The sequence below is a fragment of the Oncorhynchus keta genome, chromosome 13, assembly GCF_023373465.1.
Source record: "Oncorhynchus keta strain PuntledgeMale-10-30-2019 chromosome 13, Oket_V2, whole genome shotgun sequence".
Classification (NCBI taxonomy): Eukaryota; Metazoa; Chordata; class Actinopteri; order Salmoniformes; family Salmonidae; genus Oncorhynchus; species Oncorhynchus keta.
The window spans coordinates 27,994,251-28,021,157 of NC_068433.1; the positions used below are offsets into that span (position 1 = coordinate 27,994,251).

Here is a 26,907-nt window from a genome sequence, read left to right on the forward strand (position 1 = left end):
CAGTCACATTTTCCCATCTCTCTGGACCGACCCAATCAATTGGGGTTACATAACTTTTCAATTGAATGCCTCTACAGTCCTTCATTCTTTGTCCTGGACATAGGTTGTAATGATACTGCCTGAGCGGTTTGAACGGCGCGTGCACAACTGACTCAATCATTCAGTTTCAGTCCCAGGTGCCCTTGTCTGGCTCCATGGGGTTGTGTGACATCATCGCCCACCGCCCGCTCGTCTCTAATGGAGGCCTCAGCTGGTGAAAGGGCTTGTGAATAATTTACGAGCTCTGGTGCACTTTATAACCTGGCCTGCGAGGATGCCTTCCTGGGACATTCTCTCTAATTGCATTAGTATAATAGTAGTAGGGGGAACTAGCTTTTATTGACTAATCTAATCAATAGCACCACTTCTGTTCACAAGGACTGGGGGTGCGGTGGACAGATGATCCTATAGGATAAGATTAACTACAGAGCATTTCCAGATGAATTGTTCTCATTGGAGTGAATTCAAGGGGCAAAATTGTGGTGTTGATATTGAGGGGGGACAAACAGTAAGTCATGTCCCATCTGTGCAACTCTACAGTTTGTCATTACTTACTATGCCTCTCTTGAGAGGTATTTTGAGGGGTATATGGAGGGGTATTTTCAAAAACACAGTATAAGTGGAAGGATAAGTGGAAGGCCCCCCAATGAATATACCTGTATATACAGTTGAAGTCGGAAGTTTACATACACTTAGATTGGAGTCATTAAAACTAGTTTTTCAACTACTCCACAAACTATAGTTTTGGCAAGTTGATTAGGACATCTACTTTATGCATGACACAAGTAATTTTTCCAACAATATTTTACAGACAGATTATTTCACTTATAATTCACTGTATCACAATTCCAGTGGGTCAGACGTTTACATACACTAAGTTGGCTGCGCCTTTAAACAGCTTGGAACATTTCTGAAAATTATGTCATGGCTTTAGAAGCTTCTGATAGGCTAATTGACATAATTTGAGTAAATTGGAGGTGTAAATCAAATCAAATTTATTTTTATATAGCCCTTCGTACATCAGCTGATATCTCAAAGTGCTGTACAGAAACCCAGCCTAAAACCCCAAACAGCAAACAATGCAGGTGTAAAAGCACGGTGGCTAGGAAAAACTCCCTAGAAAGGCCAAAACCTAGGAAGAAACCTAGAGAGGAACCGGGCTATGTGGGGTGGCCAGTCCTCTTCTGGCTGTGCCGGGTAGAGATTATAACAGAACATGACCAAGATGTTCAAATGTTCATAAATGACCAGCATGGTCGAATAATAATAAGGCAGAACAGTTGAAACTGGAGCAGCAGCACAGTCAGGTGGACTGGGGACAGCAAGGAGCCATCATGTCAGGTAGTCCTGGGGCACGGTCCTAGGGCTCAGGTCCTCCGAGAGAGAGAAAGAAAGAGAGAATTAGAGAGAGCATATGTGGGGTGGCCAGTCCTCTTCTGGGTGTGCCGGGTGGAGATTATAACAGAACGTGGCCAAGATGTTCAAATGTTCATAAATGACCAGCATGGTTGAATAATAGTAAGGCAGAACAGTTGAAACTGGAGCAGGAGCATGGCCAGGTGGACTGGGGACAGCAAGGAGTCCTCATGTCAGGTAGTCCTGGGACATGGTCCTAGGGCCCAGGCCAGTTGAAACTGGAGCAGCAGCATGGCCAGGTGGACTGGGGACAGCAAGGAGTCATCATGTCAGGTAGTCCTGGGGCATGGTCCTAGGGCTCAGGTCCTCCGAGAGAGAGAAAGAAAGAGAGAATTAGAGAACGCACACTTAGATTCACACAGGACACCGAATAGGACAGGAGAAGTACTCCAGATATAACAAACTGACCCTAGGCCCCCGACACATAAACTACTGCAGCATAAATACTGGAGGCTGAGACAGGAGGGGTCAGGAGACACTGTGGCCCCATCCGAGGACACCCCCGGACAGGGCCAAACAGGAAGGATATAACCCCACCCACTTTGCCAAAGCACAGCCCCCACACCACTAGAGGGATATCTTCAACCACCAACTTACCATCCTGAGACAAGGCCGAGTATAGCCCACAAAGATCTCCGCCACGGTACAACCCAAGGGGGGCAACCCAGACAGGCCGACCACAACAGTGAATCAACCCACCCAGGTGACGCACCCCCCCAGGGACGGCACGAGAGAGCCCCAGCAAGCCAGTGACTCAGCCCCGTAACAGGGTTAGAGGCAGAGAATCCCAGTGGAAAGAGGGGAACCGGCCAGGCAGAGACAGCAAGGGCGGTTCGTTGCTCCAGAGCCTTTCCGTTCACCTTCCCACTCCTGGGCCAGACTACACTCAATCATATGACCCACTGAAGAGATGAGTCTTCAGTAAAGACTTAAAGGTTGAGACCGAGTTTGCGTCTCTGACATGGGTAGGCAGACCGTTCCATAAAAATGGAGCTCTATAGGAGAAAGCCCTGCCTCCAGCTGTTTGCTTAGAAATTCTAGGGACAATTAGGAGGCCTGCGTCTTGTGACCGTAGCGTACGTGTAGGTATATACGGCAGGACCAAATCAGAGAGGTAGGTAGGAGCAAGCCCATGTAATGCTTTGTAGGTTAGCAGTAAAACCTTGAAATCAGCCCTTGCTTTGACAGGAAGCCAGTGTAGAGAGGCTAGCACTGGAGTAATATGATCAAATTTTTGGTTCTAGTCAGGATTCTAGCAGCCGTATTTAGCACTAACTGAAGTTTATTTAGTGCTTTATCCGGGTAGCCGGAAAATAGAGCATTGCAGTAGTCTAACCTAGAAGTGACAAAAGCATGGATTAATTTTTCTGCATCATTTTTGGACAGAAAGTTTCTGATTTTTGCAATGTTACGTAGATGGAAAAAAGCTGTCCTCGAAATGGTCTTGATATGTTCTTCAAAAGAGAGATCAGGGTCCAGAGTAACGCCGAGGTCCTTCACAGTTTTATTTGAGACGACTGTACAACCATTAAGATTAATTGTCAGATTCAACAGAAGATCTCTTTGTTTCTTGGGACCTAGAACAAGCATCTCTGTTTTGTCCGAGTTTAATAGTAGAAAGTTTGCAGCCATCCACTTCCTTATGTCTGAAACACATGCTTCTAGCGAGGGCAATTTTGGGGCTTCACCATGTTTCATTGAAATGTACAGCTGTGTGTCATCCGCATAGCAGTGAAAGTTTACATTATGTTTTCGAATAACATCCCCAAGAGGTAAAATATATAGTGAAAACAATAGTGGTCCTAAAACAGAACCTTGAGGAACACCGAAATGTACAGTTGATTTGTCAGAGGACAAACCATTCACAGAGACAAACTGATATCTTTCCGACAGATAAGACCTAAACCAGGCCAGAACATGTCCGTGTAGACCAATTTGGGTTTCCAATCTCTCCAAAAGAATGTGGTGATCGATGGTATCAAAAGCAGCACTAAGGTCTAGGAGCACGAGGACAGATGCAGAGCCTCGGTCCGATGCCATTAAAATGTCATTTACCACCTTCACAAGTGCCGTCTCAGTGCTATGATGGGGTCTAAAACCAGACTGAAGCATTTCGTATACATTGTTTGTCTTCAGGAAGGCAGTGAGTTGCTGCGCAACAGCCTTCTCTAAAATCTTTGAGAGGAATGGAAGATTCGATATAGGCCGATAGTTTTTTATATTTTCTGGGTCAAGGTTTGGCTTTTTCAAGAGAGGCTTTATTACTGCCACTTTTAGTGAGTTTGGTACACATCCAGTGGATAGAGAGCCGTTTATTATGTTCAACATAGGAGGGCCAAGCACAGGAAGCAGCTCTTTCAGTAGTTTAGTTGGAATAGGGTCCAGTATACAGCTTGAAGGTTTAGAGGCCATGATTATTTTCATCATTGTGTCAAGAGATATAGTACTAAAACACTTGAGCGTCTCTCTTGATCCTAGGTCCTGGCAGAGTTGTGCAGACTCAGGACAACTGAGGTTTGGAGGAATACGCAGGTTTAAAGAGGAGTCCGTAATTTGCTTTCTAATAATCATAATCTTTTCCTCAAAGAAGTTCATGAATTTATCACTGCTAAAGTGAAAGTCATCCTCTCTTGGGGAATGCTGCTTTTTAGTTAGCTTTGCCACAGTATCAAAAAGGAATTTCGGATTGTTCTTATTTTCCTCAATTAAGTTAGAAAAATAGGACGATCGAGCAGCAGTAAGGGCTCTTCGGTACTGCACGGTACCGTCCTTCCAAGCTAGTCGGAAGACTTCCAGTTTGGTGTGGCGCCATTTCCGTTCCAATTTTCTGGAAGCTTGCTTCAGAGCTCGGGTATTTTCTGTGTACCAGGGAGCTAGTTTCTTATGAGACATTTTTTTAGTTTTTAGGGGTGCAACTGCATCTAGGGTATTGCGCAAGGTTAAATTGAGATCCTCAGTTAGGTGGTTAACGGATTTTTGTCCTCTGGCGTCCTTGGGTAGGCAGAGGGAGTCTGGAAGGGCATCAAGGAATCTTTGTGTTGTCTGTGAATTTATAGCACACGACTTTTGATGTTCCTTGGTTGGGGTCTGAGCAGATTATTTGTTGCAATTGCAAACATAATAAAATGGTGGTCCGATAGTCCAGGATTATGAGGAAAAACATTAAGATCCACAACATTTATTCCATGGGACAAAACTAGGTCCAGCGTATGACTGTGACAGTGAGTGGGTCCAGAGACATGTTGGACAAAACCCACTGAGTCGATGATGGCTCCAAAAGCCTTTTGGAGTGGATCTGTGGACTTTTCCATGTGAATATTAAAGTCACCAAAGATTAGAATATTATCTGCAATGACTACAAGGTCTGATAGGAATTCAGGGAACTCAGTGAGAAACGCTGTATATGGCCCAGGAGGCCTGTAAACAGTAGCTATAAAAAGTGATTGAGTAGGCTGCATAGATTTCATGACTAGAAGCTCAAAAGACGAAAACGTCATTTTTTTTTTTTGTAAATTGAAATTTGCTATCGTAAATGTTAGCAACACCTCCGCCTTTGCGGGATGCACAGGGGATATGGTCACTAGTGTAGCCAGGAGGTGAGGCCTCATTTAACACAGTAAATTCATCAGGCTTAAGCCATGTTTCAGTCAGGCCAATCACATCAAGATTATGATCAGTGATTAGTTCATTGACTATAATTGCCTTTGAAGTAAGGGATCTAACATTAAGTAGCCCTATTTTGAGATGTGAGGTATCATGATCTCTTTCAGTAATGACAGGAATGGAGGTGGTCTTTATCCTAGTGAGATTGCTAAGGCGAACACCGCCATGTTTAGTTTTGCCCAACCTAGGTCGAGGCACAGACACGGTCTCAATGGTGATAGCTGAGCTGACTACACTGACTATGCTAGTGGCAGACTCCACTATGCTGGCAGGCTGGCTAATAGCCTGCTGCCTGACCTGCACCCTATTTCATTGTGGAGCTAGAGGAGTTAGAGCCCTGTCTATGTTGGCAGATAAGATGAGAGCACCCCTCCAGCTAGGATGGAGTCCGTCACTCCTCAGCAGGTCAGGCTTGGTCCTGTTTGTGGGTGAGTCCCAGAAAGAGGGCCAATTATCTACAAATTCTATCTTTTGGGAGGGGCAGAAAACAGTTTTCAACCAGCGATTGAGTTGTGAGACTCTGCTGTAGAGCTCATCACTCCCCCTAACTGGGAGGGGGCCAGAGACAATTACTCGATGCCGACACATCTTTCTAGCTGATATGCACGCAGAAGCTATGTTGCGCTTGGTGATCTCTGACTGTTTCATCCTAACATCGTTGGTGCCGACGTGGATAACAATATCTCTATACTCTCTACACTCGCCAGTTTTAGCTTTAGCCAGCACCATCTTCAGATTAGCCTTAACGTCGGTAGCCCTGCCCCCCGGGTAAACAGTGTATGATCGCTGGATGATTCGCTTTAAGTCTAATACTGCGGGTAATGGAGTCGCCAATGACTAGAGTTTTCAATTTGTCAGAGCTAATGGTGGGAAGCTTCGGCGTCTCAGACCCCGTAACGGGAGGAGTAGAGACCAGAGAAGACTCGGCCTCTGACACCGACCCGCTGCTTAATGGGGAGAACCGGTTGAAAGTTTCTGTCTGCTGAATGAGCGACACCGGTTGAGCGTTCCTACAGCATTTCCTTCCAGAAACCGTGAGAAAGTTGTCCGGCTGCGGGGACTGTGCCAGGGGATTTATACTACTATCTGTACTTACTGGTGGCACAGACGCTGTTTCATCCTTTCCTACACTGAAATTACCCTTGCCTAACGATTGCGTCTGAAGCTGGGCTTGCAGTACAGCTATCCTCGCCGTAAGGCGAGCACAGCGGCTGCAATTAGAAGGCATCATGTTAATGTTACTACTTAGCTTCGGCTGTTGGAGGTCCTGACGAATCGTGTCCAGATAAAGCGTCCGGAGTGAAAAAGTTGAGGAAAAAATAAATAAATATATGAACGGTAATTAAAAAGTGAAACTCGTAAAGTTGTCAGGTAGCAAAATAGGTTGGCAACAAAACGCACAGCAATTCGAAAACAAGCCTGCAAGTTGTGACCGGAAATGACGTATCCAGCTGGAACCAAACTAGCTATATTATGACAGTGTACCTGTGGATGTATTTCAAGGCCTACCTTCAAACTCAGTGCCTCTTTGCTTGACATCATGGGAAAATTGAAAGAAATCAGCCAAGACCTCAGAAACAAAATGGTACACCTCCACAAGTCTGGTTCATCCTTGGGAGCAATTTCTAAATGCCTGAAGGTACCACGTTCATCTGTACAAACAATAGTATGCAAGTATAAACACCATGGGACCACGTAGCCGTCATCCCGCTCTGGAAGGAGATGCATTCTGTCTCCTAGAGATGAACATCCTTTGATGCGAAAAGTGCAAATCAATCCCAGAACAATAGCAAAGGACCTTGTGAAGATGCTGGAGGAAAACGGTACAAACGTATCTATATCCACAGTAAAACGAGTCCTATATCAACATAACCTGAAAGGCCACTCAGCAAGGAAGAAGCCACTGCTCCAAAACCTCCATAAAAAAGCCAGACTACGGTTTGCAACTGCACATGTGGACAAAGATAGTACTTTTTGGAGAGATATATATAAATATATATATAAATTTTTGGAGAGATATATATAAATATATATATTTATGGAAAACACCTAATTTCCTGCATTTCAATACATTTTGCCATGTGGCAGAGAGAAAAAAAAAATGTACCATTTTATAATGCTATTCCAAACATTTTGTCATGAGCCTGAGATAACATTTAGCAGGTTAAAAGCTAATTTCCTGCAATTCTACACATTTTGCAATGTAACAGAGAGAAAAATGTGCTGTTGTATAGCTCATCTCATGCTATTCTTCACATTTTATCATGAGGAAAAGAGAACATTTTGCAGTTTTAAAGCTAATTTCCTGCTACTCTACACATTCTGCCATAAGGCTGAGAGAAAATGTTGCAGTTTTAAAGTAACTGTCGCATGAAAATCTCACATTTAAAAGTTCATATTCTGTTAACTCATAGCCATACAATGTTGTTGACTCATCCTATACTTATATTTGTGGCAAAGCATAAATTGGAGTGGAAAAAAACACTTCAAAAACCCAACCTCAGTCTTGTATCTCAAAGAGACCGTTTCATAAATGGTTGCTATTATCTCATAGAGGACGATGTCATCCTCCTGAGGATGAACCTGCCAATCAGCAGTCTAATCGCATGAATATTTTTTATGACCAGTACACGCCCACACCATTCCAACACAGAAAAGCTTATTTTTAACATGCTTAATTAAAACTATTTCATTTATATTGTAATTCATTTTAGGTCATATTTCATAGAAATCTGGAAACACTGGAGTTACTTTAAAGGTTGACTTTGAGAAAAACACAAAAATAATGGCTTTAAATTGTAAAACTCATCATACCAGGTCATTTAATGCTTATAAACTACAACAAAAATGGACGAATAAGATATTTGGCTACAGAAGTGCCATTTCTCCATTTCTCTACAGCTTCCATCCAAAAACAAATCATGTGAAATGATGTCAACACATACTGGAGAAGTTACTGCCTAGCCTCAAGTGGCTAGCTTAGCTAAAGAACTGACTATGTCGGTCACAGTGCGCATTACCAAAATGATACATCGATGAACTTTAAAATGCACACCCCATTTCTGTTTGAAAATGTTGAAAGAGGAGTTGGACCATTTTTTCATGCCCAAAGTTGACAGTTAAAGCAAATTTCCTGCAATTCGATGAAACCACCTGTTCTGAATATTGGGGGGGACATGTCCCCCCATCCCCCACGGCAATTCCACCTATGGGGGAATTAGTTTCCCATATTCGGTTGTATACCAATGAGCAAAACAAACAGCTGATAAATGATTTGTGTTGATTCACTCAGAGTCATTTACCATTCATGTCCTGGTCAGAGCGAAGAGCCATCAGTGACAATATTCACACACAACATCCTCGTGGCAAGGGGATGAGCTATTCCAACAAGGTTAAGTACCTCTACACTATACTGAATGACTCAAACTGAAATAGTCGTTGAGAGAATTGTTTATTAATGAAGGAGATCGTATTGGAATATAAGCTCAAGGTCATTTATGAGAGAATGATGACAGATGAAGAATGTAAAAAATCTCAAGAGCTTAACCATGTTGATAGTAATGGGATTGTCTTTTGTAGGGGATTGCCCACCTTTCATGTAAAGAAAAAGAAAAATGAGGCTCCCTCCCATTCCAATTTATGGAACTGCTTACTCAGCATTGTGTGCCTATGTAACACCTACTCCATTACACCTACTATACATAGCATTTTGGCGAGCTTTGGGGTAGAAATTAACTACCCAAACACAATGCTCTTACAATAAGGTCATCCCAGTTGATGATAGTAAACTTTCACTGAAATCATTTTACATGGACATATTCATCAATTTAATTCTCCAACATGTTATGTAAGGAAAAAGGTAATGGATTGTGTTGTCTCATTCGGGTCAATTCAAACTCATAATAGAATTATGATGATGCATGGACAGCTGTTCTCTAAAAACTGGATTCTGGTTGGTGAGCAAACTCACAGAAAGTGTCCAGGTACAATGGCCTTCTCAGCGAATCCACTGCCACACACACACTCACAACAACATTGGAGATGGTCAAGTGATCCCAGAGGTAGATTTAAAATGTATCAGCAGCAGCCTCCCCCTCCTCCCTACATGCCCTAAAGATTTATAACATGACTGGAGAAGTGTTAGCTTGGCTAGCTGATTCACCAAAGGTCAAATGACAGAACCTTGCTGTTTGATGAGCCACATGATGAAAGAGCAATCATATAGCATCTTTACATCACTCCCCATAGACTTCCGGCAACATCTGGCGCCTTTTACACCATGGTTTCACTATGTGGTTGAATTGAAATCCTACGAAGTCAGAGCCAATAGCTCATTCACATTGTGGTGTACGTGTCAAAGCCAATCTGGAATATAGATATACAGATGAGGTATTCATAAATCGTGTATAGGGATTGGGGTGGAAATATGGTTGTGGGAATGAAGAGTGGATCTATCTTGAGCATAGATTACAGTACAGGACATGGTGGTGATAGACTGATAGTATAGAAAGATATGTTTTGGAAATTTGCCATTTCCTGTCAGATTCTGCACTAAATATAAACCTACTGCTTGATAAGAGGGTTCATTCCAGGTTCAAGGCCAGTTTGCAGAAAACCCCCAGCTGGAATTGTCATGAAGTGATCAATATTGTACAAGCGTAATACACACAAAAAACAATACCTATAGTTCCGGCTGATAAAAAATCTTGTTGTAAACTGTTTTCCATTAAAGGTTTCTTGATGTAGTCATATTGCAAAAGCCAGTGGTTCCAAGAACTTCTGTAGAAAGAGGAGCTGGACCATTTGAAAATGTGTTGATTTTAAAAGCATCAAGTAAAACAAGAGTTACAGGCACTCTTGGTCTCATAATTTAACATATTGTCAAATCAAAACATAAACAAAGTACATTGGCATTAATCCCTAAAAATTTGACAGCTACTAAGTAACAGTATGATTCGACTCACAATAATAAGGTATTAATAGGCTGCGTCTACACAGGCAGCCCAATTCTGATCTTTTTTCCACTAATTGTTCTTTAGACCAATCGCATCAGATCTTTTCCAGAGTGAGAAAAATATCAGAATTGCCTTTGGAAACGCAACCATGTTAACTTGCAAAATAGGCATTAGCACAACTGCAACACAGTGTCAATGTATCACATTTTTATGGATAAAAATGGCTAAAAATGTGCTCTGATTTGACTGATCAATTATAAAGCTAATGGCATTATCATAAACTTTATTCAATGATAACAGCATAGTAATTTTCCACAAGATAATAACTATGTAAATACTTTGTTACCAGTGTATCTGTTGTGTTACAAAGTCAGATGAGTTGGGAGGTTCTCAGTTCTTAGAGCAAAGACAACAAACAAACAGTGGGTTTGGTTTAGTAAGAAAATGTGCAGTATAAGGATCAATGTTGTACTATTCAACAAATGTGAGGGTATGAACTTGTTTGGGCAAAGAGGGTGAAAGAGCTGTTGCCGTTCAGTTCTAACAGAGAGGTTATGTGTTTAGAGGAAAGTTCTGCTCAGTGAATTGGAATGAACCAAGGTGTGATGCTTTTTCACACCTGGTTGAAACAGACCAGTGTTGAGGCCACAATAGGAGCCTTTCTTTCCTTAACGTGCCATTGAGCAGCAAAGATCTGTAAAGTTCAGGGAGCACACAGATTTTTTTGTTTTATTATTATCTATAAATTGTGAAAATGAATGCCCCCTTGGTTTATCCGTGCTTCACTTTCAGGCCTAGAGACTTCAGTCCGGTTGCCAGCTGCATACCTATTAGCACCCCACAGAAACCCTAACATCATCTCTATGGGGTTGTGTTTGTTTGACTTTGTCATTATTGAACTGAGACACACATCCACAGTGGTTGTGAATTGAGAATGTGTATTGACTCATTTTCAAGGGTGCACTGGCTATCCTCTCTCAAGGGTGCACTGGCTATCCCGGATAATGTTTAGACTGAGAAACACTTCCAAACTGTCGACTCTGGTCTTGGACAATACAACTTTGGTTGAGTTTATCTCAGAAATATTAAATGGGTTTCTGAGGCCAAGTTTTCCATTCTTTCTGGACCTCAATGCTGACTCTTGAATTAATTTATTGAGGAGGGCTTGAATAAAAATAGAATATGACATGAGTTTTTGTGCCTTAGTGTTGATTGAATATGTTTGAATAAAGATGATCCCAAAAGTGTCTTTAAGATGTCATCAGTGAGTTTGTAATGTGATGTAATGAGTGTGTAATTTGATGTAATGAGTGTGTAATTTGATGTAATTCTGGGGCATTCCAAGTGTGAACTTCACAGTTTTGACATGATATATTGTTGTTATTCAATATTCAACAATAATACGCTGGTTAATGAGTGAGAGGTCATTCATCACTACAGTTATGTGGTCACTCATCTCCACGATTCCACTATGTCATATGGGAGAGTGGGGTAAATATAACAATTTTTTACATTCAGCATCACTTCGTCTCAGGAAATATAGTATTCTTTCTAACAAAGATATCCACATATATTTCAGGATGTTGCGTTTACCTGGAAATAATCAGAATTCATGTGAACATTACAGTTTTGAAAACAAAGCTTGTCCAAAAAAAGTGGTCTCTTTGCACAACTTAACCCGGGTATGGGGTAAGTTGAGCCCTGGGCCAGGTAAGTTAATAAGCCGCCTACACATTTCTGTACTGAATTAAATATTACCACTACCTTTTTAAAACCATGTCTATCTTTATTTCCCAAACACAATTCAACACAACCACAATCACTTTGTCTTTTATTAATTTTAAGTGTATTTTAACACAGGCTTAACACCTAACAAACACTTAGTACTTTTTTAAACATTTTTTTTGCATAGGATAGGCCATGTTGATACCTCATATCCCAGCAATAATGCCTTGCCTTACACCTGGGAAGAAAACACTTACATATCCTCAACTTGCTATTGGCTCAACTTACCCCAAGGCAAACATTTTGATTCATATCCCAGATAGTTACAATGATGCACTTTCATGCTAGGTTTAGGACCTCATATTAAAGCTTATAGAAACCCCAACTGATGTATAGAACAATATTACAACTATCTACTTTGGTTTAGATACAAGCATCATAAAATCTCTAACACAAATTAATTTGACTTGGTGTAAAGCTAGTTTGTTTTGTTCCCTAACTTGCTTACCACTTTTTCCATGTGGTTTCTTCCTTCAGACTCCATGATACCTGTTCCTAAATTTGGTAAACTTATACATTTTGTGTATGGTTTCTTAGAAACAAACGTGGCTCAACTTACCCCACTCTAGCCTACAACTGCTTTCCATGAAATTTCCACAAAAAAGCTAAAGGCCAAAGATCCAGGGGTCCAGGCGGCTTCAACCGTATGTTTTCAAGCTCCACAGAAGGAATATGTCTTGTAAACTGATCTTGCTGCCCGTTCATGACCTCACCCTTCAAGCATGAGTTCTCAGCATGGGCCGGGTTTAAAAGCACAGCTTTCTAGGGTAACCGAAACTAATGATCATCTGTCCCTATGAAGAGTAGCATAAGGTAGAGCTAAAAAGATGAACCTATAGATGTTCTTTAACACATCCCCTCTGCCATTGACAGCAGGTTTTGTTTTGTTTTTCTACTTTGCATTTGTTCTAAAAGCAAATTTACTAAAGCAATGTTTTTCTTAATTCTCCAATAAATACATATTTAGTGAGTGCTGCTTGGTATAATAATGGTGTTCTTAATATTTACTAATGTAGACATAGAAAATGTCAGGATCTGGCAACGTGATCTGTACAACAAACTACAGTAAACCAGGTTTAATTCCAAATAACAAAAACATTACTGAAATATTTCTAATTTGGTGACAAGCGGTTGTCCAACAAACAGTTTGAGAGCTGTCAACAGATGCAATTATGATGGCCATAATGGATACAGTGAAGGGCCTCTGTGGGATGACAGGTGGTCTTGTACAGCATAAGCTCTGCGAATCCCCTCGTCGGTCATTGCATAAGGTCCCCTGGTGTGCAGCTGTGGATGGGCTAAAGTGAACTTCTCCCCCTCTGCTGTGTCCATTGGCCTTAAATACTTGAGGCTTGATGTGATCAATTGTAATTGACGCCGCTTGCTTTCTCCAGGACGGGTTGAGTCCTGTGCATCTGCCTGTTCTTTTAATGGAATCCTCATATTCCAAGAATAGTCAAGTAGCTCTTAGTCTACAGCCTTGTCTGCAATGGAACGCCCTAGCAAAAAAGCAGTACCAGAAAATAGACAGGTGACATTGAACTCACATATTCCAGTTTAGGAACAAAGGGTAGGCTAAACTCATTGGAATGGCTGTTAGGGTAACTGGATGTGTAGGAAATGTCTTACTGTTAAATCTGAATTAGACAGATCTCAATTTACATCCACTTGGAATTAAGATTTATAAACAGTTATGACTATGGAATCAGATAATTGCTGTTGACCCCTTGTTATCCAAGCCTATCCACTAAGAAAATGGGTCTGTTACAAAATAAAATCAATTTTCATTGACAAAAGGGATGGATACATGTTAATTTACAAAACATGTCTACTGGAATCAGAAGCCAGAATGGGGCTTGACTAGTGGAATGGATCTGACCTGAATATCTGCTCTTTAAGACTGCAGTGATGAGGCCTTGAAAAGGAGCAGCTCGGCTAGCACAGCCACGTGTAGCCAGCAAAGAGCCTTCAGGTGTGGCATCTTAAAGGCATGTGAACACCATTAATGACCTGAACTGCCATTTCCCCTCTAAACCCATCAAGTGGCAGAAGCAGTTGCATTCCTCACTTACATTTTACTTTTAACTAGGCAAGTCAGTTAAGAACAAATTCTTATTTACAGTGACTGCCAACAAAATCTTTGGACTAGACTAGTTTTACGGTGGCGAATTCTAAATGTGCCCCGCAGTCAAGCATCAAAAGGAAATTAGCTGCATGGCACTTGCAGGTTGTGGGCATGTCAGAACTACTCTAGCAGATCACTAAACAGTCACCAAGATAGGACTGTAACCAGAGCACTACCTCCCTCTCGTGGACACTTGCAGTTACAAGACCAAGTTGTGCAATATGAATTCCTTCAAAATGAACGATATATTTCTACTTAAAACATATTTAACTACGCAAGTCAGTTAAGAAAAAAAATCGTATTTACAATTACGGCCTACCAAAAGGCCTCCTTGCGGGGACGGAGATATGACAACACACAGATCACAACAAGCGAGACAACACTACATGAAGAGACCTAAGACAATATAGCAAGGCAGCAACACATGGTAGCAGCACATATGGTACCAACATTATTGGACACAGACAACAGCAAAAAGGGCAAGGTAGAGAAAACAATACATAACGCAAAGCAACCACAACTGTCAGCATGTGTCCATGATGGAGTCTCTGAGAATTAAAACTGTCCAGTTTGAGTGTTTGTTGCAGCTCGTTCCAGTCGCTTAGCTGCAGCAGACTGAAAAGGCGAGTGACCCAGGGATGTGTGCGCTTTGCGGACCTTTAATAGAATGTGACTGTCAGAAGGGGTTTTGTATGTGGAGGATGAGAGCTGCAGTAGATATCTCAGAAAGGGGGAGTGAGGCCTAAGACTGTTTTATAAATAAGCATCAACCAGTGAGTCTTGCGATGGGTATACAGATGACCAGTTTACAGGAGTATAGAGTGCAGTGGTGTGTCCTATAAGGAGCTTTGGTGGCAAATCTGATGGCCGAATGGTAAAGAACATCTAGCAGCTCGAGAGCACCCTTACCTGTCGATCTATAAATCACGTCTCCGTAATCTAGCATGGTAGGATGGTCCTCTGAATCAGGGTTAGTTTGGCAGCTGTGGTGAAAGAGTGATTTTAGCTCTTAGCTTGCAGCTTTGGTATGTGCTGAGAGAAGGACAGTGTACCGTCTAGCCATACTCCCAAGTACTTGCATGAGGGGACTACCTCAAGCTCTAAACCCTGAGGTAGTAATTACACCTGTGGGGAGGGGCATTTTTACCAAACCACATTACCTTTGTTTATGAAGGTGTTCAGAACAGGGTTAGAGAAAGCTTGGACACTAAGAACACTTTGAAGAGCATTTAACAAAATCCAGGGAGAGGCCAGCTGAGTATAAGACTTTCTGCATGTAAATGGATGAGAGCTTCCTACTGCCTAAGCTCCGATGATGTAAATTAAGAGCGTGGGGCCTAGGATCGAGCCTTGGGGTACTCCCTTGGTGACAGGCAGTGGGTAAGAACAGATTTACTATACACTGCACTCTGGAGGTAGTCAGCAAAACAGGCCAAAGACCCCTCAGAAACACCAATACTCCTTAGCCGGCCCACAAGAATGGAATGCCGTAGCAAAGGCTTTGGCTAAGTCAATAAAAATAGCAGCACATTGATGTCACCATTGCCCTTGATTCTAAGCATTGAGGACCTTTAAGGTTGCAGTGACACATCCATAACTTGAGCAGACACCAAATTGCATATTCGAGAAAATACTATAGACATCAAAAAGCCAGTTGATTATTGACAAGTTTTTCCAACACTGATAAATCAGGGCAAAAAAGAAATTGGCCTATAACAGGATCAGCTTGATCTCCCCCTTTAAATAAAGGACAAACCGTGGCTGCCTTCAAAGCAATTGGAACCTCCCACAGGATAAAGAGGTTGGGCGATAGGGGCAGCAACCTTAAAGGGATCCATCTGACCCAGATGGTTTTTACAGGTAAAGTTTAAGGAGCTTCTTTAGCACCTCGGACTCAGTGACTGCCTACAGGAAAACTGTTGCGGGGCAGGGGGAGAGAAGCATTGGGGAGAGTCACATTACATGGGGTGGGAGATGAGGAAATGTTGATTGGGCAAGACTGCGTCAAATAGGAATCCTGACTTAATAGTGGTCATTAATGACCTCAGCCATGTGCTTCTTGTCAGTAACAACCAACTTTAAGGGACATGGGCAGCTGTAAGGGTTTTATTAGCCAGGTCTTTAACCATTTTCCAGAACATCTTAGGGTTAGACCCAGAGAGAACTGCTCCTTTAAAAAAAAAAAAAAACTTTGGCCTTCTGGATAGCCTGAGTGAACACATTCCTCATTTGCCTGAACGAGAGCCAGCCTGAGTATGGCGAGCCTGTCACCAAATGCAATTGAGGCAAAGTAATATTTTAAATTAAAAAGGTCCAAGCGTCTTCAATACCGGAGGCCATTTCATGAAAGCTTGCACATTAAAGTTTAAGCAAGAGTCTGACAGATCAGGAAAGCACATTTCACTGTAAAGCCATGACAAACAGGCTGCAAGGTGTAAACCTGATCATTAAGGTTTACAGAAAACACCAGACTATGTGAGGATAATGTCAACGAGCCAAGGAGAGCTTAAGGCAGAGGCCAGTGCTGATGGAGGACTATAGCACCCAGCATCAATTAACAAAGAGTCATTAGAAAGTTTAATGCCTAAAACCAGCTAATAAAATTGTTTGGGGAGAGAACCGAGCACTGAAGGTGATCCTTGGTAAAGACTGCCACTCCTACACTCTGCCAGAAAGGTTAACCATAGTGTCTGTATAGCAAAGTAGAATTAAAATGTTAAAATGTTTATTGGCATTACTTGAATATACAGTCTTGATCAGACACATCACAGAGGGTAGAACAAACCTAGATTAAGTCAAAGCATTTAATTACTGGAATGGTCTAAACCCAGGTTTGGGAACACAAGCTGTACACTACCCAACACCAATGTTTCTCCCATAATTGTTAAAACCACATAAGTTACATACATTCTGTACAGTACAATCAGCAGTGCTGTCAGGCATCTCATAGGGTGAGCTGCTTTGCAAGGTCCTTGATCAGCAAAGACTTCAGCTGTGAAATGGTGGCGATTTTCATATGCTTCTGACTAGAGTACTTATTCTTAACTGCCTGCAAAAGAAAAACAAATGGCCACAGGTCATTTTGTAGAAGATGAGGTCTTACAATTAGGTGCATTTAAAGAGCTGTTAACAGCATTCACTAATAAGGCGGTTCCTCTACGCACCATATGCTTAGTTTGTCCCTCGTTCACCTTCACAACATTTTTTGCTATGTGCCGCATTACCGGGACTAGGCAGTCTTCGGTGTAGTTCATGTAATGCTGCAGTGTGGAACTCTGGGAGAGGATACAAAGGCAGTAAGTGACAAGATCAAGTAATGCAGTGACCTGGTATACAACAAGGGCTCCCAAGTGACACAGCAGTCCAAGCCTCTGCATCTCAGTGGTAGAGTTGTCACTACAGACCATGGTTCGCTTCCAGGTTGTATCACAACCAGCTGTGATTGGTAGTCATAGGGTGGCACACACTTCACCCAGCGGTGCCCAGGTTAGGCCATCATTGTAAATAAGAAATTGTTAACAGACTTGCCTAGTTAAATAAACAAAGGGCTTCTTTCCCCACAATCACTGATCAGAGACCAGAAGCAAATATGGTGGAATCCAATCAGAAAATAGACACCCACAGCAGTTACTGAAGGACATCTTACCCAGTCACCGCAGTTGAAGACCTTCAGGGTGAGGGCGAAGGCTGCACTGGCCACCTGGGAGGGAGGGAAGTGCACCATCTCATAGTCCACCATGGTGAGCTCCACCAAGTACTTTGCCAGGGTGTGGTGCTCAGCAGTCACCTGTAGAGAGACTTAGTCATTTTGATTCTAGAACTGGTGTGACTGTAGGCAATACAGATTGAGTGTCAGTGTTGAAGGGGTTCGTATACCTCGCCAATCTTTGAGGCCCTTCTGAGGAACTGGAGGGGGAGAGGGCGGCCAAAGCTGAACTTCAGCACTCTCAGTATCGTCATTTCCATGTCCCTGATCTGGGCAGTGGTGTAAGCCCGGTCAGTCACAAATGCAAAGTCTGCGATCTCTGGAGGGTACATCTCCTCGTATTTGGAGGCGATGAACATGGCAGTCACACCAACCAACTGAAGTTGCTTTTTGGGCACTGGGTTATCCTGTTGGAGACCATTTTTTGCTTATAATTTCCACAAGTTGGTAGGCCATCTGTCAACTATAGTTAGATACATGCCACTTCTGGCTTATTGTGTTGCCCTAGAAAAATAAATGAAGTAGGGCTCACCAGAATAATACCTTATGGCAATAGAGCACATTAGTAACCTAGTCAATGTTTACAGCCCGGGGAAAAAATGCCAAAAAAAAAATGGAAAGATTTGGCACAGGACTGATTATCAGTTTGACCCGTTAAGGAAATTAAAAGCAGAGAAAAGTCTTGAGTGGATATTTTGTGTAGTTGAAATACTGTCTGCTTGCATAAGTGTCAAAGATGATTCAGCATCTATTGAGAATGCAGATGTAAGAGTCACATTTCTCCACTAATGTGTGAGACAAAATAAACACATGGTGCATCATTTTAGTGCAATAAATGTATAGTGCTGCAAGAGTTAATATTATGCTACACATGAGAAGTTTTACACCTACAGTCAGTGTCCGTATTACAGTTACCATTAAACCTAGGAACTTACAAGGAACCTGTTTATTCATGGCTACTTGAGCAGCTTATCAAAGGTGCATGTAAACAGCTTATCCCAAATAAGACCTTAAGCGGGATATGAGCTACCATCCAGAAGTGTGTACATTTAAACATGGTCAGCAAGTAAGCCCACTGGTGGGCTGTGACATTCCTGCTACACTGTAGTTCACTGGCAGTAATTTATCATCAGGGTGGCTAGGACAACAGGTCAAACAAATTACCTGAAGGAAGCGGTCAATGATTCCCACAGTCATATACATGGTCTCCTGCAGCAGGCGGAACTTGATTTGGACCTGGACGAGCCAATCAATGAGAATGGCACGCATGTTGCCTGTAATTTCCTGTCCTTCCAGATATTTGGTTTTAACAGCCTGATCAACCTTTGAGGGGAGACAAGACAAAGGGATATGTAAGCAACAGGCACATGCAGGACAATAAAATACATTTCCTGGACCGTGGCTTTCAGCTGAGAAACATAATACACCAACCTCAAGTTTTTGAAGGTATTTGTAGATGTCCTTCACATATTCACTGCAGAGCATGGGGTTGTCATAGTCATCAGCATCCACATCTTTAATATTAAGTAGGACATCAGAGAAGGCCTGGCACAGTTCAATGGGAGCACAGCCAGAGGTCTCCATTGCTGTGGGAGACAATGGCTCAGGGAAAACCTGACAAAATATATTTTAAAAAACACTAGTGTTAAATATTCAATGTGGGGTATGGTGGTGAACAATGTCTAATCATGATAGTGCATGAAGTTGAGCAGATTGAAGGCTATTACAAAGAAATCACAAGCAGACAAATTATTTCCCTTTGCCACAGAAACCTCACCTGAACCTCCAGCTTAACTGGGGAAATAACTTTTGGGGGTTGTTGGACTTCAGGGACCGTCGCCAACCGTGTGCTGGCCTTCCTCTCAACCACCTTTGAGGGTTCTGCCTTTGCACCCTGTAGAATAAAAATGAAGCACCGTATTTTAGTACTAGAAACAGGGTAGCTAGAGACCTATGCATTGTGAAGTTGTCCGAAAATATAAGTCACCTTTTTCAGAGTCTGTCTGGGGACTCCAACATTTCCGATTTCGCCAAGCGCAGCTCGTGTTCTCAGTGTAGGCTTGGTTCCCAGAACTACCTTGCCTGGCAGGGCAGTTTGGTTCTCGGAGGAACCCAGACGATTCTACAGGAATAAACAAATATATTAAAAAACATTTTTTTAAAAGGGAACCATGTAGAATAATATTTTATTAAAATAGAACACGATATAGCATACTGAAAGAGTAAACAATAACGTCAGAGAAGGAAGAAGCAAAACATTTTTGCTGAGGCACGAGGCGAGTCACTCCTCTGCATTTAAGCTTGAATTCTAAACAAAAGCAATGAAAAAGTTGCAAACGTAACACAAATAGCTATAATAAACCAAACATATAGTAGCGCAAAACAATTTCTGAAAAATACAACTTACTCTGGTCATACGGTGAGCCATTTCTAAATTTACGATGCTTCGGTGAAAGAGAATACACTTACTGCACACAATTTCTAAGGGTGAATAGCCGTAGTTTAAATCCTGGTTTACTCGAATTTCATTCGTTGCGTTCCAAAATGCGCTGCCATCTGATTGGATGACAAGCACGTGATTAGAATGCGTTCCTAGGACGACCAGTAATCACATGACAGGATTTATCTAGTTGTTTTTTTTAAAGACTTCCGCCACCTTATAAATACGAAGCAAGTTATCCAGTTCAAAACAAAGGCACTGTATTGTATTTACAGTTCATGTACAATTTAGTTGAGGTTTGTGTTACTATATAGATGACATGTCCCAAAGATTCTTATAAACCTTTGTAGCTGATTTTCTTAACCTGTATTTTTATCTAATACAAGTGTACACTTTGGACTTATTTGAGTATTTACGGTCTTAATGGTGCGTTTACGTTCAAGTCGGAACTAGGAAACTAGTTTGTTGCTATCTGGGATCAGATGTCCCACCCTAAATCTTACCCTAACCAGATTCCCTTACCTTAACCATTTTACATTTCAACGTCAATGGAGTAGGGACGTCCCACATACCCTGGAAATCATGGACCCTATGAAATCTCAGACTTTCTAACTGGTTGAACGTGGCACATGGTGCTTTAAAGACAACTTGGACAACTTGGACCTGTGGTGTCAGGAAAATAACCTCACACTCAACGTCAACAAAACTAAGGAGATGATTGTGGACTTCAGGAAACAGCAGAGGGAACACCCCCCTATCCACATCGATGGAACAGTAGTGGAGAGGGTAGCAAGTTTTAAGTTCCTCGGCATACACATCACAGACAAACTGAATTGGTCCACTCACACAGACAGCGTCGTGAAGAAGGCGCAGCAGAGCCTCTTCAACCTCAGGAGGCTGAAGAAATTCGGCTTGTCACCAAAAGCACTCACAAACTTCTACAGATGCACAATCGAGAGCATCCTGGCGGGCTGTATCACCGCCTGGTACGGCAACTGCTCCGCCCTCAACCGTAAGGCTCTCCAGAGGGTAGTGAGGTCTGCACAACGCATCACCGGGGGCAAACTACCTGCCCTCCAGGACACCTACACCACCCAATGTTACAGGAAGGCCATAAAGATCATCAAGTACATCAACCACCCAAGCCACTGCCTGTTCACCCCGTTATCATCCAGAAGGCGAGGTCAGTACAGGTGCATCAAAGCTGGGACCGAGAGACTAAAAAACAGCTTCTATCTCAAGGCCATCAGACTGTTAAACAGCCACCACTAACATTGAGTGGCTGCTGCCAACACACTGACATTGACACTGACCCAACTCCAGCCACTTTAATAATGGGAATTGATGGGAAATGATGTAAATATATCACTAGCCACTTTAAACAATGCTACCTTATATAATGTTACTTACCCTACATTATTCATCTCATATGCATACGTATATACTGTACTCTATATCATCGACTGCATCCTTATGTAATACATGTATCACTAGCCACTTTAACTATGCCACTTTGTTTACTTTGTCTACATACTCATCTCATATGTATATACTGTACTCGATACCATCTACTGTATGCTGCCCCGTACCATCACTCATTCATATATCCTTATGTACATATTCTTTATCCCCTTACACTGTGTATAAAACAGTAGTTTTGGAATTGTTAGTTAGATTACTTGTTGGTTATTACTGCATTGTCGGAACTAGAAGCACAAGCATTTCGCTACACTCGCATTAACATCTGCTAACCATGTGTATGTGACAAATAAAATTTGATTTTATTTGATTTGGAAAAAACTAGGTTGAATCATGACGTCAGTGATCTTCAGGTCGGAATTTTGGAGCGCTAGAAAGAGGCACGAGCTCCTGACTTGGAATTCCGAGTTGGATGACCGTTCAAAAATACATTTTCCCAGTCAGAGCTCGTTTTTCCGAGTTCCCAGTTGTCTTGGATGAATTGACGTCGGAAGTCAGAGATTTCCCAGTTGTTGTTAACGGGGCATTACAACAACAAACACGTTATCCAGGTCCGACTAGCAAGTGAACGTGGCATCATATTACCAAAGACGGTATTTGGATAAAAGCGTCTGCTAAATGGCATATATTATACGGTATGGTTAATGCCATATTCATGTGCTAGTCGGAACTAGGTTTACTTTGAAATGTATTACTTGCTATCTGGATGTAGTTATACACGTGGCACATTCAACCAGTTAGTAAGTCGAACATTTTGAGTTTCCTAGACCCGACTTGCGGCATTAAAAACGTTGTGATATTACCACAGAGTTTCTAAACCTCTTAACAAATGTGATCTCATGCCAATTAATTGCTGTGACTCCGTTAACATTGCCTCCATACCTGTTAAAAATGAAGTGAAATATTTATGAATTGTTATCACTAAAAACGTGTCAGATAGAGAATCTTTAAACATCGATAATATGATTAATTATATGAGAGTTTCATTAAGTCAGTGGCTGCAACGTGATATCTCAAGTTTCACCATCATATGTTATTTTTCTGGAAAATGGTATTCAAGCACAATGTTTCCCCACACAAAACATTGACTTGGAAGAATAGAGTTATTCAAGTTAATAGGAAATCCGTTTTCAAAGGCCTTTAGTTTGACAAGGGTATTCATGTTGTATGTGATTTGGTAGACAACACTGGGGAGTTTTTGCCGTTTGATGAGTTCATTGGTAAATTTCAGGTTAATATTACTCAGAGAATATAGGAAGGTTTGCAAAGCAATTCCACTTCCTTTACTTGGACTTATGAAGAACACTTTGTTATATTATGAGGTTGTTCTCTCTTTCCAAGTTTACAAATGAATTACTTGAATCTTTTGGATAAAAAAATGCAACAAAAAGTGGATACAATTGGGAATGCTTGCGAAACAGACCAAACAATGAGATAAGTGAAACATTCTTCCTCTAGTTGTTCATTTTCTTTAAATCTAAAGCCACAGCCTAGATTCGAGCCAATGTCTTTAGTAGTTGAACATGTTATTACTCAAACCTCGTGAAAGTGACAAACTGACACTTTTTCATTTTTGTCAAAAACAATTTATATTGGAGGTGTGCCTTTGATTTAATGCCCTACATATGCGCAGTTCGGCACGAGACGACTTAGACCCAATGACGTGTATCTAGCCAATGTTGCTATGACATTGCCTGCAAGTGTGATCCGGGATTTCTATTGGAGAAGCAGTTTTAGCCTATGTAAATCACGGAGGACAGATTTTGTGGTGGCAGCTGCAGAGAAGTACTTGTGTACAATATGTCCTGCCCTCCCAGGCTGCTAGCCTGGTGTAGGATCAGATGGGGCCAAAGTAGTGGAATAATGATTGACGTTTTAATGGGTGTAGGGTTAGTTGGTAGGGCATTTTTATTTTCACAAATTGTAATGAAATCATATTACAGAATAGTAGGCTGACACACAGCCAATACAGTAGGTGACAGCACGCACCTATAACATTTGTTTGCGCACTGCCATAATACCAAAGAAGAAGAAGAAGTATGAGTCATAATACCCATAAAGCCTAGCGGTCAGACACGGAAATGGTTCTAATAAGTTGTCCACCATTAATTTGATGCATTGTGAATTTTAGAAACCCTGCAAATAAGAACTGTTTCGTGTAGGCTTATCATTCAGGGCCATGATGATCTGGATGAGTCTGCTGAATAGAGGCAAAGTTAAGAATCTCTGGATTAACTATCTAATGTTAACAAAATGTTGTAATTAATAAATTGGCTGAAGTTGTTTAAATGGACAATTCTGTGAACTGTCTTGGGCAAGTTTTAAATGTACACTTATCTAGCCAGCTCATGGTTAGTTAGCAACATTAGCCGAGCTAGATGGCTAAATTAGCTGTGTATTTGCCTAGCTATTTAAATTCATGAGCAATTCATAAAAACACTTTTAGCTTTCTTTGTCTTTTACAAGCCAACAGCCTAGCTAGCTAGTTAATTTAGATGGTCACGCTAGGGCTAGGCGTTCTTGATAATGTTTGTTTGGAATGAAGGTGAAGAAGAGAACCGAACGGAGCTCCCCTCTGTTCTATTGGCAAATGTCTAGTCGCTCGAGAATAAAATGGATGAGCTTAGTTCAAGGGTTTCCTATCACAGAGACTTGAAAGCTGCGATATTACATGTCTTACTGAAATGTGTCTGGAATTTGAAGCTATGCACGTAGTACTCGTGGATTCTCCATGCAGGATCAGACAGCGGCTTCGGGGAAACCGAAAGGAGGTGGAGTGTGTTTTTTCATAAATAACAGCTTGTGTGCTGCTTCAAGTATGAAGGAAATCTCAAACTTTTGCTCACGTGATACAGAATACCTCATGGTCAAAATAGTTCTCATCCGTAATGATCACTGCTGTCTACATTCCTCCACATGCCAACACCACTCTGGTACTCAATGAACTGTATGGGGCCATAAACAAACAAGAAACCACACCACTGAGCGGAGACTTTAAAGCAGGTTGACTTAAAACCGTGTACCTCACTTCTACCAACCCGTCTCTTGCACCACAAGGTGCGCTAAAACTCTAGACCACTTTTATTTTACCCACAGAAAATCATACAAGGCCCATCCCTTATCCTCCATTTGGCAAATCTGTGTGGTTGGACCATGTTAGTTTGTTGGTGATGTAGACACCAAGTAACTTGAAGCTCTCAACCTGCTCCACTGCAGCCCCGTTGATGAGAATCACGTTGAGAGAGAGGTTGTTTTCCTGGCACCACATGGCCAGGTCTCTGACCTCCTCCCTATAGGCTGTCTCATCGTTGTCGGTGATCAGGCCTAGCACTGTTGTGCCATCGGCAAACTTAATGATGGTGTTGGAGTCGTGCCTGGCCGTGCAGTCATGAGTGAACAGGGAGTACAGGAGGGAACTGAGCACAGACCCCCGAGGGGCCCCCATGTTGAGGATCAGCGTGACGGATGTGTTGTTACCTACCCTTACCACCTGGGGGCGGCCCATCAAGAAGTCCAGGATCCAGTTGCAGAGGGAGGTGTTTTTTCCCAGGGTCCTTAGCTTATTGATGAGCTTTGAGGGCACTATGGTGTTGAAAGCTGAGCTGTAGTCAATGAATAGCATTCTCACATAGGCGTTCCTTTTGTTCAGGTAGGAAAGGGTAGTGTGGAGTGCAATAAAGATGGCATCATCTGTGGATCTGTTGGGGCGGTATGCAAATTGGAGTGGGTCTAGGTTTTCTGGGATAATGATGTTGATGTGAGCCATTACCAGCCTTTCAAAGCACTTTATGGCTACAGACGTGAGTGCTACAGGTCGGTAGTCATTTAGGCAGGTTACGTTAGTGTTCTTGGGCACAGGCACTATGGTGGTCTGCTTAAAACATGTTGGTATTAAAGACTCGGACAGGGAGAGGTTGAAAATGTCAGTGAAGACACTTGCCAGTTGTTCAGCGCATGCTCACAATACACGTCCTGGTAATCCGTCTGGCCCTGCGGCCTTGTGAATGTTGACCTGTTTAAAGGTCTTACTCACATCGGCTGCGGAGAGTGTGATCACACAGTCTTCCAGAACAGCTGGTGCTCTCATGCATGTTTCAATGTTATTTGCCTCAAAGTGAGCATAGACGTAGTTTAGCTCATCTGGTAGGCTCGTGTCACTGGGCAGCTCTTGGCTGTGCTTCCCTTTGTAGTCTGTAATGATTTGCAAGCCCTGCCACATCTGATGAGCATCAGAGCCGGTCTAGTACGATTCGATCTTAGTCCTGTATTGACACTTTGCCTGTTTGATGGTTCGTCGGAGGGCATAGCAGGATTTCTTATAAGCTTCTGAGTTAGAGTCCCTCTCCTTGAAAGCGGCAGCTCTAGCCTTTAGCTCAGTGTGGATGTTGCCTGTAATCCATTGCTTCTGGTTGGGGTATGTACATACGGTCAATGTGGGGATGACATAATCAGTGCACTTATTGATGAAGCCAATGGCTGATGTGGTGTACTCCTCAATGCCATCAGAGGAATTCCGGAACATATTCCAGTCTGTGCTAGCAGAACAGTTCTGTAGCTTAGCATCTGCTTCATCTGACCACTTTTTTATTGATCGAGTCACTGGGGCTTCCTGCTTTAATTTTTGCTTGTAAGCAGGAATCAGAATGATAGAATTATGGTCAGATTTGCCAAATGGAGGGTGAGGGAGCGGTTTGTATGCATCTCTGTGTGTGGAGTAAAGGTGGTCCAGAGTTTTTTTTCCTCAGGTTGCACATTTAACATGCTGATAGAAATGTGGTCAAACGGATTTAAGTTTCCCTACATTAAAGTCCCCGGCTACTAGGAGCGCCACCTCTGGGTGAGCGTTTTCTTGTTTGCTTATTGCGGAATACAGCTCATTCAATGCTGTCTTAGTGCTAGCCTCTGACTGTGGTGGTTTGTAAATAGCTACGAAAAATACAGATGAAAACTCTCAAAGTAGATAGTTTGGTCTACAGCTTATAATGAGATACTCTACCTCAGGCGAGCAATAGCTCGAGACTTCCTTAGATATTGTGCACCAGCTGTTATTTACAAAAATACATAGTCCGCAGCCCCTTGTCTTATCAGACTCCGCTGTTCTATCCTGCTGGTGCAGTGTATAACCAGCCAGCTGTATGCTAATAGTGTCGTCGTTCAGCCATGACTCCGTGAAGCATAAGATTTTACAGTTTTGAATGTCCCGTTGGTACTTTAAGGTCATATATTTTATTGTCCAAAGATTGCATGTTTGCTTGCAGAATGGAAGGAAGTGGGGGTTTATTCTATCGCCTACGAATTC

General features: G+C 42.1%; 2 protein-coding genes across 2 annotated transcripts in view; one reads left to right on the top strand and one right to left on the bottom strand.

Annotated features, from left to right (window-relative positions):
• Nucleotides 1-943: 943 nt before the first annotated feature.
• LOC127906866 (uncharacterized) overlaps nt 944-26,907 on the top strand; it is a 233,884-nt gene continuing 207,920 nt past the window's right edge. The window contains exon 1 of the mRNA XM_052460675.1: nt 944-1,124. The gene's annotated coding sequence lies outside the window, so the exon portion shown is untranslated. The remainder of the gene's footprint in view (nt 1,125-26,907) is intronic.
• LOC118387510 (G2/mitotic-specific cyclin-B1-like) lies at nt 16,687-20,255 on the bottom strand. The gene is made up of 9 exons (XM_035775943.2): nt 20,097-20,255; nt 19,677-19,811; nt 19,467-19,583; nt 19,121-19,303; nt 18,854-19,012; nt 17,860-18,096; nt 17,630-17,770; nt 17,148-17,258; nt 16,687-17,032 (listed from the first exon to the last, which is right to left on the bottom strand). Exons 1-9 carry the CDS (start codon nt 20,115-20,117, stop codon nt 16,928-16,930), a joined length of 1,209 nt encoding a protein of 402 aa, XP_035631836.1. The 5' UTR covers nt 20,118-20,255; the 3' UTR covers nt 16,687-16,927.

Bases quoted from the DNA above. Each gene is read 5' to 3' on its own strand.
- LOC118387510 (XM_035775943.2), bottom strand. From the start codon at position 20,117: ATGGCTCACCGTATGACCAGA. The intron at 19,812-20,096 runs GTAAGTTGTATT...TTATTCCTGTAG, and splicing joins TGGCTCACCGTATGACCAGA to AATCGTCTGGGTTCCTCCGA. The intron at 18,097-18,853 runs GTAATTTGTTTG...GGTCTCCAACAG, and splicing joins TCATTGACCGCTTCCTTCAG to GATAACCCAGTGCCCAAAAA.